Source organism: Clinocottus analis, unplaced genomic scaffold, assembly GCF_023055335.1.
Source record: "Clinocottus analis isolate CAN_PGR_092001 unplaced genomic scaffold, fCliAna1.0.p SCAF_4, whole genome shotgun sequence".
NCBI classification, from domain to species: Eukaryota; Metazoa; Chordata; class Actinopteri; order Perciformes; family Cottidae; genus Clinocottus; species Clinocottus analis.
The window spans coordinates 17,755,480-17,773,235 of NW_027176153.1; the positions used below are offsets into that span (position 1 = coordinate 17,755,480).

The 17,756-nt window shown below is 39.6% G+C and overlaps 1 protein-coding gene across 1 annotated transcript; it reads right to left on the reverse strand.

The window, feature by feature from the left end:
* Positions 1–832: 832 nt before the first annotated feature.
* Positions 833–15,433, reverse strand: LOC137801140 (plakophilin-1). The gene is made up of 14 exons (XM_068598571.1): positions 15,128–15,433; positions 12,647–12,753; positions 9,758–9,931; positions 9,417–9,610; positions 8,482–8,623; positions 8,029–8,236; positions 7,520–7,688; positions 6,951–7,068; positions 5,187–5,354; positions 4,893–5,069; positions 4,369–4,522; positions 4,069–4,255; positions 3,599–3,683; positions 833–2,956 (listed from the first exon to the last, which is right to left on the reverse strand). Exons 1-14 carry the CDS (start codon positions 15,303–15,305, stop codon positions 2,882–2,884), a joined length of 2,136 nt encoding a protein of 711 aa, XP_068454672.1. The 5' UTR covers positions 15,306–15,433; the 3' UTR covers positions 833–2,881.
* Positions 15,434–17,756: the final 2,323 nt, after the last annotated feature.

A 17,756-nucleotide genomic window follows, 5' to 3' on the forward strand; every position in this document is an offset into this window, starting at 1 on the left:
CACAAGTAATTTAAAAAAAAAAAAGTACTTGCTGTGGTCTTTATTATGCTCTATATCATTTCGCACCACTCAGGAATGGAACTATTTGCAAATCTACTCTATCCTAAAATAATCTAAATCCAACTCCACGCGGAATATTTCTGGTTCGAATTGATTTAAATCAATGAAACAATACCAAAATTGGCTACAACTGTAAAAAAAATATGAGGCACTGATGATGTGATTGTTCCGTAGCAGACCATGGCGTCAATGATAAGTGAGTCAGCAAACTGCATCTGCTGATTTCTTTCACTCCATTTCAGGACAGCGGTTGACGAAGGTTTACTGGAGCAAACACAATAATTAAAACTGATTTAGTGTTTCAGTGTTCAGTGTTTATGTTGGATAGTAGAAAGACGAGTGTGATTCACAGTTATTCACATTTTTTGTCACTGGTTTAGTCAACCTGAAAACAAAAAAGCTACCAGGACAAAACTATCAAAATCTAGATAATGTAAAATAGAAACAATTATTTTCAATGTATTGTGAATAAAAGAAATGATTGATGGATGTATTTTGTGAAAACAGTGCACATTTATGCTCAACTCGTGGGATTTGAATCTCACCAAACCTGCTTCGATCAGACCCTCACAGACAAGTTGGTAATTGGAGCTGAGAGGCTTCTCATTTTGTCTGCATACTTTTTCCTTTGTCAGAGAGCGCCATGCACACAGAATCCAGTGTTTTTCCAACATCCCTCGTCTACTTACATGGACATAGTATGAACCTTTTGTTGCACATTTATTCAATTACATTGGTTGTTGAAGAAAAGACCACCACTTACAATGCTGTCTTCATATCTGTTATTTATTCTATGTACAAAATGAGTGACAGGGAAAGCTCATTAATATGCCACACACATATCTTTCAAAACATACATTCCAAGCAATACTGACATCAACCTTCCCCGAGGCAAATGAGCCTGAGCAGGAACATATGTACAGGAAAACAATTTGTCTCAACCGTAAAAACAGTCCTCTGCGGTAAAATTGTTGCAGCCGTGAGAAATCCTCACGGCTGCAACCGCCTCATGTCTCTGCTATAGTGATTTGTGAGTTTAGTATTTGTTTCAGTAAAAAAAAGACTGTAGTTTGATTATGAGGACATATACCCTGTAACATGACCTTAAAACTGTAAAGGTAAAGTAGCAAAAAATGCATTTAAAATGTTTAGCTGAAGCATTATTAAAGCATTGGAACATATTGGAATGTGCAGCTCATCTGGCCTGAGGCGATGCATACAGATCAAACTCATTTGATTTATGTTTGAGGGCGCAGCCCCTTCGTCATCTCCTTAGTGACTTCTGTAAAATTACATTACACAACACTTAAACGACTATCAGTGTGCAGCCAGTAGCTACTCCTGTACATAGATGTGACATGTTGTGTACAACGTTCCAATACTTCTCTTCCTCCAATTCCTCAGTTTATGCAAGAAAACAATCAATAATGAAAAAAACAAACTAAACACACAGTTTGTAAATTTCAAGAGGCAACTTTATGACAAAGCGACAGAAAATACCAAGACTTTTAGTACTGCACTGTAAATGAATATTTTGATATTTTGAGAAATGTCCTGATTCACTTTTTCATTGAGAGTTAGATGACCAGATTGATGTCATATCTGATGAATATGAAGCGACTGCCAGCAGCTGGTTCGTAACTTAGCATGAAGCCTAGAAAGAATGAAAACAGCTCGTCCGGCTATGTCCAAAGGTAACATATTTCCAAGCCTTAACACCTTACCTCTTGTTTGTATAATCCACAAAGAAATGTGTGTAGACGTGACACATTGTGGTTTTACAGGGTCCATAAGGCCTGTAACACCACGATCTTGATAAAACAAACAAGAGTGCATGTGTATTGTATTGGGTTTGCGAGGTGCAGGGAGGTGGATCGTGTTACCTTTGGACAGAGACATACTTGCTCTTTCCTCTGTTTTCCAGTCTTTGTGCTAAGCTAAGCTACCTGGCTGCTGGTTGCACCTTTACATTCAATGTACAGAAATAACAGTGGTATCAATATGCTCAGCTACTCTCAGCAAGAAAACAAACAGGCCGGAAATGTAGAACTATTCCTTTAACTATTTAGGCAAGCTGTTCGTTCATTTTCTTTTTAAAAAACTAAACTTTGAACCCCAGAATGAAACAGAACAAAGTTAAAACTGGATGTACAAGAGTATTACACATACACAATATATTTTTGTTTTTAGCTTTTATATATTTTGTTATTACTTTCATTTTGGCTGCTCAGACTTCACAAAACTTCAAGATATTTGCATCTTTCCGCCAGTGCTGACACATTTGACGACGTCATTCACAAATCAAAATAATCACTGTGTGACTTCGGTAACTTTAACTGCAGATACCATTGTAGGGTGTATTGTAGCTCTCAGGCCAGAATTACTGAGTTTAAGCACATGCACACATCACCTAACAAAAACAAACTCGCCCCTTTATACACACAGACAGAAACATATCCAAGTGAAATACATAACACGCTGCAGGATCACTCATGACTCACTAAAGTATGTACAATGTATGATTCATTCTTAATTGATATGCTCTTTCAGCAAAGCAAGTGTGTGAAGAATATAATTTTACTCTTCTCGTTAAAAAGGGTGTGGCCACAGCAGTGTCTTAACATGCTGGTTTTCATCTGACATGCATGAGAACGTGCAGGAAAAGGGAAACACAGAGGGAAAAAGCTTGAATCCTCGTGACACAAATTCTGCTCATTTTGGTCCAACTGAGCCTTACAATCTGAACATATCCAGACACAAGCATTCAGAAACAAGTTATACCTTTCAGGTGCTGTGGTGCCGCTCCACTCATCCAGCACGCTCACTCAATAACTTGCATCGACTTGTACACTGCTGTGGTTTGGTCGTTGACAAAAAGTGATTTCCCCAACCCGAGCTGCAGATCAAAAATAAAAGGAAATGTATTAGTTGAAAGTGTCTCACAAGTACGCACACACACACACACACACACACACACACAAACACACACACGCACGCACACACTCACACTCACGCTCTAATTAAAAGGAAATGTACTGTGTCAGCAACTTAGAGGCGCCTTGCGCCAATCATGTGTAAAAACTGGGGTGTTTTCCTTCTTATGCAAACTGTTACTTTCCTTCTTGATTCATGGCATGTAAAAGTGTTGCTACTGTTCATATCATACATGTAAGCACCCTTGCTCATCGTCATATACAAACTTATGGAATATCTTTCATGAATTCTGATGAGCCTCTACCCTTCCTTTCTCTTCCATGTGTTACTCCTCCCATAATAGACAGTGAGCATCAAAAACCAGTCCGCCAAGATTCCTATGTGACTGTTTCTGTATTCACTAAACGTCTGGGTGTGGCAGGAGGGAAGGGAAAGTGATTGTGTGCGCCAGAGGAGTAATAATAAGCACACTCATTGCAGCTGGGCTCTCCTCCTTTTGCTCGTGTGCAGGTCTTAAGACTAAACTAGATAGACAGATACAATAGGTTCGTCTTGTGCCTTGAAGATTTAAACAGACAGTCAGTATCACAGCGTTCAGATTTACCTTTTTCACAGCGCCTTGAAAATTCTTCTCGTTCCATAAGCTGTAGAGCAGCCCGGAAGCTGCTTTGCTGGCTTTGGGAAAAGAGCTAAGGGGAAGAAAGAAGGGCAGAGGTTATTCAGAATGAGCACCAAAGTAAGGCAAACCTCCCCCAATTCTAAAGAAAAGAAGCACTTTAAGCACTAAAGATACCACCCGTCCAACTCATATTTGCAATACTATGACAGCAGAAGACAAAAGTTGACCGAGTGGCAATTTTTGTGTTGCAATAGCAACTGCATGCCGGTAGATTAAAAAGTTGCTTGATATGCACATATTGGTAAGAGGAAGAATGCCAGAAAGTGTTTACATTACATTGCATAGCCATAGAACATGCTGTTCAAAGTGATTCGAACACAAACAAATGCATTTAAGTTTGTCATAGCTGTGAAAGCTAAATCTTTAATACAGATGAACAATAAATAAAAACTCACTTGTTCTCGCTGATGTCAGCCAATGATGACACAAGTCCCTTGTTGATGACCTTCTTGCTGACCTCAGTGTCCGCTAACATTAAACTCCTGACTGTGTTGCAGGCTGTCACTATAGTTTCGTCTGAGTTTCCCAACTCTCGTGGGCCATCGGAGAGGAGGCTGGTGAGCTCAGGCAGGATCTGCTTTGCTGCAGCGAAGACAAAGGTAACATACACCTAATCAGTTTCATGTGGACTTACTCCACCTTCATGCTTTGTTCCTGCTGAATGCAAAACATCAATACTTCATGCTTTTCCTTACCCATGGAGGTCTGCAAACTGCTGGTCCGAGACATGTTACCCAGCAGGGACATGGCAGTCTTCTGCAGGCTCCGGTTAGGAGACTTAATAAGAGGGGCTATCTGCTGCAGACCCCCCAGCTTTTGAACCAGAATCTGACTCATTATACTGGAGCCCTGAAATAGACGTAAACAATTCAGAAGGAGGAAAACATGTTCGCTATCGCCCCCGTAGCGGTCAATATTTGCATCGTGATACTAAATCCAGCTGACTTTGTAAGTGTTTGACATTTGCATGCATCTCCCTTTCCCTTGTTCTAACTTCTTCTTTCTTTCTCAAGTAACCTCTGAATCCTTGGAGACAGAACTCCACCCTTTCTCACAAAACAAGTCAGTTCCTATTGCGAGTTCTGCTGATGTGACATTACTCCCACCACATCTCCGTCATTGTTGCTTCTCCCCTTTCCTTAGTCCATCTGAGGTCAGCTTGAATGTCCGTTGACGCCACACAAACGGTACGCCTAATAATGATCTCCTTTGTACTCACCATTCCCTTGTTGGCAGTGAGGTTCTGCAGGGCACCACAGCAGGCTTCCAGGGTCGCATCTTTCTTGGACGAGGACAACAGAGACATGTAGGCCTGCATGGCTTTGGGATGGCACAACCACTTCACACCTGATGGGGTGCTGTCATCCAGCATCCCCCGAACCGCGTCAAATGACAACTGAGGAGAAAGAAAGAGAGATTTAAGGAAAGGAAAATGCTGCCTTGATTCAAGGAGCATCATGATTTAGTCAACAAAAAAAAACATGAGGTGGAGGGTGTGGTGGTTGATGGCTACCTCTTTTTGAGCCTTGCTGCTCTTGGGGCTGAAGCATCCGACTGTGGGGCTTTTTCTACCCCCAGCTTGGCTCTCTGTCTGAGGCTGGAACTTCTTGAAGCATTCAGGGGACTCGTCCTCCAGTTGGTAGGTCAAATTATGGAGGATGCATGCACAGTTCTCCACAGACTAGAAGAGAGGAGATGTTAACTATATTGGTAGTACACTTCATAGCAAGCAGCTGTATGTCTTAATTTACCTGACATATCTACGTGCATTTGACAGTGTGTTTGAAGAGAAATTGGAGCAAATATGAGGATTACTTTTTGCAAGTTTTTCCATCTGCAAAGATGATTGTCATGTGTCATTATTCAATGCTATTGAATGAAAGAGAAGACTGGTTTAGTGGTTAATTATTCTATTCTCTGGATATCAAGGATATTAATTTCTGGATTTAAATCAAAAAGTAAAGTAACCAATTACATTTAAAAGTTGAATAGATACAGTGTATACTACTGAAACATGTATAGCATTAGCATGCATAAAGCTCAGCAACTGTCCTCATATATTACCACAATTGCTACAAAAAGATACCTTTACACTGTCATACTCCACTACTTCATTCAAAGAAACATGTGTTCCAGAGCAGGGTTTTCAACCTTTTTTGAGCCACAGCACATTTTCTAATAAAAAAAATCCTGTGGTATGGAACAACCAAAGGAGTTATAAAATGTCCCGTAGTAATAGAGCATAGGTAAGTGATTAATGCGCTACCTACTGGCATGGAAGAGTATTTAATTACTAGGCCCACCACTGTATTGCAGGCTCAGACGCTCAACAATGGAATAGTATCTGTGGCAACTAAATAATTTTTTTTTGGACCGATTAAGTGAAATTGGACATTTTCCCACGGCACACTGGTGTGACACGGCACAGTGGTTGAAAATCACTGTTCCAGAGTACTAGCACAAACATAGAACCAAATCAATGTATAAACATGCTGAGTCGGCCTGCAGCTTGTATGGACCTGCTTATATATGGGTGTGGGTGTGAGTTTGTGAACTTGTATTGTATTTGTGTGTGTGTGTGTGCTTAATAGTTTTAGTATTTAGACTGAACATATTTCTGGGTGAGAGACACATGAGACATACTCCACAGGAACTATGGGGGAAGCAGAACGTGTCACCAGACATACATCCAACAATAGTTGTTCTTGTCTGCTCACACATCCACAATTCAGTGTTAAAGGGACTGAGCAGTGGCTGAGAGCCAGAAAGACAAGCTGTGGCCTGATAAACAGACTAATCATCCATTGGCCAGTTGATTTTTACTTATTTGTGTTTTTTGTTTTTTTTATTTAATATTGAACCTCACATCTCCCTGTTAGCATTGTAGTAAAGATAAATGCAATTCTCTCTTCTCTGAAGCCCTTGATAATGATCTACCTATATAAAATATCTGAATGAAAATTAGATTTTTAAATTGCTAGTCCAATGTATTGTCCAGAAAACGGAAGATAGATAGTCTACAAAGATATAAAACAAAGAAAATTTGTAAATTGTGAAGGTGGAGTAAATTATTTTGAAATTTAAAGAATCAAGAATTTCAGTATAGACTAAAACAATCTTACTCTCGAACTTCCTCTGTAGCAGACGAACAGAGTACAACAAAATTGACCAATGTGATGGGTTAAAAATGTGTCTACCGAGCAACTCTGATGTCGTCTGTGGGCAGAGCGTTTTAATTTAGACAAATACTAGTGGTGGATGGGAAAAGGTACCTTACCTTGTCATCAGGGTTGTCCTCCGCCACACAGGACTGCATGTAACTCATGAGGGAGTCAATGAGGCCATGACACTCTCTCATTGCATTCCTCTCCTTCTGTTGGGAGCAGCTCAGGTTCCTAAACACACATTTAAATCATTTATTTAAATCCAAAAGGAAACACTTATTATATTCTAGACACAACATGTCTGGAATATAATAGTAGACACAGATCCCACCCTGTAAGCAAACTCAATCAAGGAAATGAGGCACCAGGTGCACATACGTTTCTAAAGCAGTACTAATAATAAGTGAGTTACAATGATAACTATTGTCAATAAGGACGCAACCTCTTCAATTCAGTCGAATGTTCAGTTGTGAATCACAAACTACTCAAGTAAAAAACTTGAACAGGTAATGTGTAAAAATAAAAAAAAATAAAAAAGAGAGAACTCCAGTTTGCCGGTTGTATGACTCCACCAACGTCACTTGTAGTTTCAATCTGTCCAAATTGTCATCACTTCCTCATCCTGATTCTATTAGCCAAACAAATCTATCATCAGAAGCAGTGATCATGTAAATGATCTCACCTCAGGCACCCCGTGGCGCTGTAAAAGACGTCAGGGTGTATGTTGTTGTTGGCACAGTTGTCCGACCAGCAGGTAAATGGCACCACCACATTCTCAGTCAGAGCAGGCAAAGCTGTGGCGATAAGTTCCCCCTTCAGCTCATCAGAGGAGGACAGGTTCCATAGCAGGCCTTCACATGGCAGGACAAGTACAGATTAAAAAAAGATCTGTATTTCTGATTAAATTTGTTTTTAAAAACAGAATGTTTTATGAAGAAATGGCTGGTCAGAGAACCTCAATCAAAAGTGAAGCGGATTGTGACTGTAAAATAAATGTACAATTGACAAAATGGTTGCTGAGTCCATGATTAGCTTACTCCTTGTTAGCATTAATAGCATACACACACAATGTAAGCCAAAACTTCAGCTAGTTAGCGTAAGAAATACAGTTATTTAGGGATAGGGCTTGCTATGTTTTGTAAACTATGTCACTCTTCTTCCCAATGTTTTGTCCCAATAAAAATATCCTACCGGTGATTTGTTTCTGGGTGTCAGTAGAATCCGTCTCCTTTAGTAGCTGCAGGGCCTTAGCTATTCCGCCAAAGTGCTGGACCTGCAGCTTGTTGTCCTTGTCTTTGAACACCAGGTTCCTCAGAGCTCCAGTAGCGGCCTGGTTCACTCCAGGGTTAGGGCTCCGCATCAGGGCCACAAGAGGGGGGATACCTCCGAGTTCGAAAACCTGTAATGCGAAAAATGTGGCAGGAATCTTTGTTGAAAATGGGGCAATGTATTTCCAACCAAAACATTAAAACATGCGTGGGTATAAGACAGGTTACAGAAAAGGTCTTCACCTTGCCTTTTCACTAACTGTATCGTAATTACAAGCTGGCCGTCACACAAATGTGATAGGAATAGACAACATCTATGTTAACATGTTGGGAGGGTGCGTGTTTAAACAGTTTATTTGAGTGCGAGTGCTCGGACCTCCTGTTTGGTGCCTTCCTCTTTAAAGGTGGTGTGGTGGATGAAGCTGGCTCCACACTGCTGGTAATTCTCTTCTGGGTGAGACAGGAACTCTACTGCTTGACTTAGTGTCATGTCTGACATGTTCACAGCGCCGTTGATCCTGCAGTAACAGGCACAGGAATAGAAGAGAAACTTGGAAATTAGATACTAAGAGTTAAACTCTGATGTTGTCACATTATATTACAAAATCCCAAACAAATTCAGGATTTATATCTTTTAGATACTCTTGGCTGCAATGAGAAGAACAGAAGGCTGCATACGAATCATCCAGCCAAAAATAACCTCCTGGTATGCGTTATCAAACTAACTGGTTGTTTTGGGTTTTTTTTAGCCGATTAGTTGTTCTTGCTTTTTTTTAAAAGATGAATTACTTATTTTCAAGACATTTGAGAACACATCTCTGGTAAACACTTTTTTTTAAAGTCTGGCTTCTGCGTGATTCTTTGCGGAGAAACTTTGTTTTACAGATTTGTCAATTAATTAAAACAATTGATTAGTTGAAAAAATTGCTAAGAGTGATAATTAATTTTCTTGTGGAAGGCTCGAGATTACTGAGCTGCAAATCAATGATAAATGAAATACACTTAATGTTAGAATTGGGTGCCACCTTAAGACATAAAAAACATATAAAATACCGCAAAAATGTATTAAGAGATAAAAGAGAGATACGATGAAATAAGATAATCCTTTATTAGTCCCTCAGTGGGGAAATTACAGGATTACAGCAGCCTTGCTCACAGTAAATTAAGAAAAAGATCAAGTAATATAAATAAACAGTAGAACAGTAATAAAACATGTCTATAAAATGTAACCCACTCTTCTTCCAAGTCCATACCAACCTCTTCTTATTGTCTGAAAATGTCAATCAAAGCCAGGGAAGTAGGTGAACTCACGCGGATGGCTGCTCTATCTTGGATGGTTTCATGGTGCCCATCTTGCCCTCAGTGCGAATCTGGGCAGAAGGCGGCTGGATGACGCGTGACTGGCTGTTGGTCAACTGTGTGCTGTTGGTGATAGAGTAGCTGCTGTTTCTATTTACTCGACTCTGGATGTTGCTCTGGCTCTGGTACCCCTGCCCTTTTGATCTCTAAAAAAAAAAGAAAAAGTTTTCAATGGTTATATAGTATGGCACTGTGGATAGCTTGTGATATTTGTTTGAGAAATTGGGTCCCGAAAAACAACATGAAATGGAACTTCAGGGACCCTGCAAATTAACATCAAAATGATTGATCACCATAACGGGTGCAGCAGAAAATGCAGGAGCCAAAGTAGGGTCACTGCGAGCAGATTTCAACCCATTGGGACTCTGGAGCCTGGAACCGTTGACTTGCTGTTCCCATGTGCTCGAGGAGCTGAAAAGTCTTCCTCCCGTGGCGTTACTGGACATTGTGCGACTTTTAGTATTTACCTAAAAAGAAGAAAATAATCCTCAGGAGGTTTTTACATAAAGCATTTCATGTGATATGGGAAAATCAAATATCACAATAACTTATTGTGACCAAATACTTCAATATTGACATTGCAACATTATGGTAGGGTAAGCTTTGGTGCTTTCACGAAAACAATTACGGAATGATATGTTTGACAAATAATCATCAGTAATAGAAAAAGACACATTTTAGGAAATATAGACTAGTCTTTGCTGGCAACGACAAACAGGAATACTAAATCACTGCATCAGTGTAATGTTTTTCCGTATCACAAATGCAAGTTACAGGGGAAAAAAACTGAAAGTACAAAGCCACTTTCCGCTTGAACAATTTCCAAAGAAGACAGTAATTTGACCCGATTCAAACCCCGCATACCTTCTTTCTACCTGCTGAAAGCAACAGACTGCAGCACACAAACCAAAGCAACATAATATCCGTCATTGGAGACCAACTCAAGCTGTTGTGTTAGAAGACGGCTGGCACGGTTGAGCGCTTTCTCACAGTGGATCTTTGTGAGTGCAAGTCAGACACAGGACCCGTTCAACCTTTCTTCCCAATCTTGACGCCACTGAGCCCCTTAATCTTACGCGATTACGTCGTGTTTGTGTATCAAATTATTTTGACTTGGATTGTGTTGCTTTGTCTGTGTGTAGGAAGCACACTGTTTAAGCTTCATAGCAAAAGAGAGAGCAAGAAATAAACTTGGCACCGCCTGAGCATAACGATAGGACATGTCGAGCTAATGCTTCAAAGATGAGTCATTCTCACAGCCAAGTCTTGTTCTCTTATTGGTGTATTTGAAAAACTACAGTCGAGCAACAATGCCATCACACACGCACACACACACACGGTTCTGTGTGACTCCTTCTTGTTTCAAACTGGCTTGTTGCTCATTTACCATCCAGCCGGGCTACAAAGCGGCAAAACCTTGACAGAGGAGGAATCTGTCAACAACCTGCTTGATAAGAACTAACTGTGCTCTCTTTCAAAGCAATAAACGCTTCCATTATTGGCTGCAGCCCTGACTCAGCCACATTCCTCATGTCACAGACAAGAGAGACGGATGTAAAGTCAGCAGGGCAAGAAGAACAATACCACATTAAGGAACACAAATGCAGTAAGAAACACCAACACGTGACTATTTGCTGTCATTGTTGCATTATTTCGATAGGTCGATAGGTCAGTAGGCCACAAACCACTCTGAACACTTGTGAGCACAAATCACTTGAGCACTATGAACACTTTAATTCATGTCCTGGTGCAATATTCCCTACATTTAAGTATATTTTACTACTTTTATACAAATTATTTATTCCATCTGTATATTTTTTATTCCTTCTGTATATTTTTTATTCCATCTGTATATTTAAAATGTTTTTTTACTGCTAATTCTTAATCTGTTTCTATTACCGTTCTACTGTTATTTATATTACTTGATTCTTTTTTTCTTATTTACTTGTGAGCAGTGCTGCTGTAGTCCTGTAATTTCCCCTCTGAGGGACTAATCAAGCATTATCTTATCTAATGTAAATAAGAGCAGGATATACCTGGAACTGAAAAATCCATTACAATCACTAATGTATAATTCATAATTGAGTCTGTTATAGTTGATTACTTGTGACGTAGTAGAAGTGATGGTGATGCAACGGAGGCACACCCACAGTACATGGCAGCCATACTTAAGGAAGAACAACATCCTTTAGGCTCCAACAAAATAACTTTTTTTAGTTTAGATGGAAAAACACAAAGTGATGTATGATCATTATGATCTGGATCACGTGCCGTTTACATTGCGTTTCTGACTTTTGGTTTGTATTGTGCTAGCTAAAGTGGCTTCTGGTGGAGCGTTATGACGATACGTACGTAAAGATGACAGTTAACAGCAATTTGTCAACCATCAAAGACTTTCCTATAGCGTTTAGACCCAAATATTATTTTTTTCAAGTATCTAACTGACAGACATTCCCTCTCATATTCATGGGGGTCCGGTACCTAGCTCAAGGGCAGTGCCCAGAAGATGAACTCACACTTCTCCAGCTATCACAACACAATCCCTTCTTGAATTTCAACTGGCAAACAGTAAAGAGCTCAATATTGAACATGTTATAACAAGTTTTTTTACATCCATACAAAAAACAAAACACAAAGGCCTCTTCAGTTGACAGTGAACTCAACAGAAGCAGAGTAACACAATGAAAACACAATGTGGCGCTAGGTGGGATAGCATGAAATGGTAAGTCACCACACTCCCTCGACATGCCTCAACTCCCTGTCAGTAGGTCAGGCCAACCCAGAGTAAATGCATTCACACACTCACACACATGCAAAGCTTAGTGACAAAACTGAAATTGAGTGACAAAAAAAAAGGATCAGAATATTTTTCCATTACCAAAAGATAGTAGTTGTGATTATAGTAAAACCACTGATCTGGTCCTCAAGAGATCTGTTCTGGCTTACTGTAGAAAAAAGCGGTACAACCTGGAAGACCCTGTGAAAAAGAGCCACTGTCTGAGTAGATATGACAGATTCATAGCTTCAGGTTTTAGTTTCATACGCCAATGAAAACAGAGTTATATAACAACATTATGCTGCACACTGCACCTTAAATGTTGAGTCTGTGAAAGGGATGGGCACTTTTGCTCTGACTATCTGTAAAACATCAACCTGGGCTTATTCATGAGAGAAACATTTACCGATCTGTTGTAGCCGCTTGACAGACTGGAGTTGTTGCGGCTGAACGTGCCATTTGATTTAGTCGGAGAAAACTTGAAGGCTCCAAACTCGTATGTCGGAAGTTGGCCTGTTGGAGGAGGAGAAAGACAATAACTGAAATAAACAACGGAGTCACACAGAGAAGAATAAGAATACAAGATTGTCTATCTATTAATCAACCAGATGTTACTCAGGCCTGTATGACAAAAACAAAGACATCTGGAACACGCCTAAACTGATAAGGTTATCACGGTGATAACACCTCTAGTAAGCACACAAAGAGTGTTGCCGAAATTGTTTATGGGCTTCAGTTTTACAATGTGTGTTTTACTCGCCATTCTGTATATAATTTATATAAAATAAATGAGTCCACCACAATAATAATAAAGATGTGAATTGCTCTGATAAAGAAAGATGTGAATTGCTCTGATTTGAAAACGTATTATAAAGTTAACAATATGGTTATATATATATATATATATATATATATATATATATATATATATATATATATATATATATATATATATATATATATATTTTACTTAATTTTAAACCGATCTCCAGATAATGTATTAAACTATAATAGGTTCCAAACATTTTTATTTTCTGTTTTCCAACTTTTTATATTAAATGGCTTTGTTTTGACAACATTTCCATAAATCTGCCCAAAGTAGTATCATTATATCATAGTGCATGATTTTTTTTTTTATTTCAGTCATTTATGAATCATTAGATCAATTAATTTACTGATCGATTAAAATATTTTGTATTAGGCTTTTTATGAAGTTGCAGTCTAAAATATACAAAGCTGAATTGGTTTATCATTGGCACTTTAATGTAAGTTCATAATCAAGTAATGAATGGCAAATACTTATCCTCTGTGTCATAAAAAACAGCTGAGAAAACCTTTCCACACACACATTACAGGTGTTTGTAGACGTGACATGTCACTCACAGGTCAGAGGCTTTGCGTTGCACCATGTGTGTAAACTTAGGAACAACCCGTCTTTACACAGCCAACATGTTTTACCACCTTTGTTTGTCTGACTCGTTGGGTGATTCATGGGAAGGGGAGACCCGCAGCCATATTGTGTCAAAATGTAAGTCTGAGACTTCACCATTACAGGATTATGGTTGTCAAAACAATGGCACATCATCGTTATCATACCTTAAGACGGCACAGAAAAGAAAACAGAAACTTGAATTCAATAACATTGCTTAACGTGTATTACAATTAAGAGCAGCCTCAGGGCCTGTGTCCAACACTAACGTTGTGGTTGTTTATTTCTTAATTTTAGTGTTTGACTACAGTCATGTTTTTGATAGCAATTAGCCCTGGGCAAAGTATTGCTAGATCATCAGCCTACTTTTAGGTAACTTACTTTTTAGACTATTGACTTTCTCCTAAATAAAGACTGTTGAACAAAAGACAGAATGACAAATTAGTAGCTTTGGGGGAAAAACCAATAAACGGGTAATTTCGAAGCTCTTTCTTTTGTGGACTACAAATAAAAGCGTGTCTTCAGGAAGGAGTTTGTCTTCTGTAATGACTGTTTGCTGTAAGCTTCTTGTGGGCAACATTTTCCTGTCTCTACTGGAAAATACAATCATTAATGGAGGGCCAGCCACCTTTTAAAAGGCCAGAGGTGTCCTTATCGTGCGCACCACAAACTTCATAATCACTTTAGGCGTCGTCAGTAAAAGAGTAAAATAGCATGAACAACACAGCTTGCAATACTTTATAGATAACACAATCTACTGATAAATACCTGTGTTTCTATTTAACGTGCATCCATTTCACAAGATACACATGCTTAATGTCTCTTTTTTTTGTGGATCGTTGTAACGCCTGTTGCACTAAAAGCCAAATGACAGAGTTGTGTTGACTTCAATTTTGTTTTCTAAATGTGCGTAGTACGCCCGTGCGCTGCATTTTCCTACCTGACGTAGAGAAACCACTGGGGCATGCTCAGGGGAAGTAGGATGCGTCTCTGACAGTATCATAGAAATTGAACCAGCAAAAATCTATTTTTTTTTTGTGAAATAGCAGCAATGGCTCACTTTTCTAACCGGTGTCATGGCCAATAACAGGGGCCTATTTTGGAGTTGACGACACACCTCTGATGTGTATACTTTCACCTTTCAAGGCGGAACAAACAACCAACGATGAACAAATACATTTCTACAATTGCCCTCTCTGGCACACAGTTGACAAGTACACTGGAAAGGAATGCTGATCACCAGTTTTAGCCCAGACAAAGAAAGAAGGATGCAACTTCTGGGGACGTGGGATGACGCATAAATCCTCAGGAAACACAAGAACATTAGATAACAAGAACAAAAGCGCTAACAGCCGATTAGGAAGCGCCAGAGTCAACAACACTGTCCAAATAAAGAGGCTGCCTATGAGTTGGTCATATCCAGAACGATCGTATGCTGCATGAAGTCATTTTCCATACCTGTAGGCGAGGGTGACGATGCGCCATTCTTCCCCGATTTGGACTTGCTCCTCTTGATGGTGTGCACTTGATCCAGCACGCGCTGCGGCCCCATGCGCAGCTTGCTGTCGGAGGGCACCGCGAGCGACGTGTCGTCCGGACCCCGGATCGTCATCGCTGAACGCAGCGGATCCATCATCTTCCCCAACACGGTGCGCTTCCCGACACAGGTACGGCAGAAGGCAAAAGTTTCCAAATAAAGTGTGGGACCCGCAGCAGGAGTGCGGCTCGTCTCGGTTCAGCGGTGCGAGGACTGCAGCTGACAGCGCCGAGTATGGAGTGCGCCAAACGTTCGTGGAGCCGCGGCGGTGGACTCCACCCTCAGGTCCGCGCCCTGTCGAGGTGCGACCGGGAGGGACCGATTGGGTACGATCCGTGCGGAATGAAGGGAGGGGCCGAGGCACACACGCATGCACGAGAGTGCTGAGGTGCAATGTCTGCACAGCTGAGGTGCAAAAGAAGGGATTAGAATAAACACTTTGAGGTGTGAGGGTGGAAAATGCAATGAAACTTTTCAGTTGAAATATTTACAGGAAAGCAAAATGTCTTTTCTCTCTTTGTGCCGACAGACTGCAGACAGACTACTTTTTTTGAGGTACTACATATGGTACTTTCTATTTCTATTGTACTTTTTATTCCACTACATTGAGAGCCATTCTTAACACTTTACATATTAATATTTTACATAAAAACACACAACATAGAATGCCATTCAGGATTTTTAATTGAAATGGAGTATTCATATATTGCAGTATGGCAATATATGTGTGTTGAGGATGTGAAGACTTCCTCCACCAATTTATTTTATGGCCCACTTCTACTCCACTACATTTATGCATTACATTTACATTCTGAACATTTCACTCGTTTGACATTTGTCAGACTCTTCTGATCAAAACGTGACATACATAACAGTAAGATTGTAAAATATAACACATTCTTACAGCATTACTGTACATCACATGCAAGTACCACTTTTTAATAAGGCCCACTTATACTAAAAAACTTTTTGCTGATAATACTTTACCCATGTAAACTCATGTGTTTGATGACTTGTTGCTTCAACTAAGCGGTCGCCAAAAAGTAAGAAGTGGATACATGGTCATTTAAATTTCACCTTATAAAGTTTGATCTGATTCTTAAATGTAGGATTACTAGATGTATTTATTCCTATAATGGACACTGCCTCTTCATGCAGTTTTTCTGGTTTCATGATGAGTATTCAGTTAAGAAAAGTAATGAAGAGGGAAAAAGGGAAGAGATGGGGGAAAGGTGATACAAGCCACATGCTCTCTGTGTAACCGGATTATTTTGGCTCAGTTTCTGCAGTTGACATTTTCCCACCACACCCTTTGTCTCACCGCTGCCAAGTTAATAAATATTGTGTGTGTAATGCACCTGTGATGTATGATAATATATGGATGCATATATCTCTATCCCCGGAGGCTTTATCTGAGAGAAGAGGACAGAACACGAGTCAAATGTTTGTTTGACATACTGATAATGTAAATACCTCCGAAGAGCTGAGATTAAAGGCTCAGGACAAAGAAGTATTGTTTGAAAGAAAAATAGACAAATGTAGTTGGTAGTTTTTAAACCAGCTTCATCACATTTTAAAGTGATACCGGATGAAAGTAAAACTTGATTAGTGCTCCTCTGGCTAAATCATTAACGGATTTTCAGCCGTGAGCAACCACTGAAATGATATATTCTGCACTGCTGCCATGTGGGGAGGCTTATGCAGTAAGTACCACGCCCAGCGTGAGGACTTAGCGTGTCACTGCTTCAACCTTCCTGCAGACAGATATCACTGACTAATGTCTACCAAAAGAACCACCATAAAAGTGGAAGGAATACTGGAAATGAACATAGCTCATGCATGAGTCACAGTGACACCATAACAGTTACAGCACGTCTGTATAACGCCAAATGTTATTTTAAAGCTTTGCCATAATTTCTTTAATGTTAGACTCTGAGTTGAAAACACCTTAAATTCAAAGCACACAGAGTTAACATTGTCACCACAACTTTATTGCTTGGATATAGATTAAGACTGTAAAAAACACTCTTATCACTGACACTTTATCATGTATGCCTTGAGGGTTGACAACATACAGTGTGCAATTTATTACAAACACTTTTGAAAGATCCTGAAAAAGTTTGATCTTACAAATTGATTGACAGTGTATAGGTTATTAATTGAAGGGCATATGTAGGTAGTATGTAGCTGCAATTTAAATTGTCTAAGCTTGGAGATGCATTTAATGTGATCTGAGATTGCAGAGACTTTGTTGGAGGATTTCAAAAATGGTCCTCGAGAAGCAGCAGTCTGTTGTGTAGGTATAAAGCATGGATTAGTGTGGTAGAGGTCCGTAAGTTGAACACCCTTTGATTTTTCAATTTACTACATTTCTCTTTCAGTGGTGCACATTTTGTGCCCTACCCTAACCCTAAGCAGACAATATAAATATAGAGCAACAAATGTACCTCTTATCATCCAGGAATCATTGATATAATTAGCATTTGGTTGTCTAAACGTATTACCCATGGGATTGTGTGACTATCTTAAGTAACAAGGGAAACACCTAAC

Coding starts and splice junctions, on each gene's coding strand:
- LOC137801140 (XM_068598571.1), bottom strand. CDS start 15,305: ATGATGGATCCGCTGCGTTCAGCGATGACGATCCGGGGTCCGGACGAC. Junction 8,624..9,416: donor AAGATAGAGCAGCCATCCGC/GTGAGTTCACCT, acceptor CTGTTACTGCAG/GATCAACGGCGCTGTGAACA. Junction 7,689..8,028: donor CACCCAGAAACAAATCACCG/GTAGGATATTTT, acceptor TGCCATGTGAAG/GCCTGCTATGGAACCTGTCC.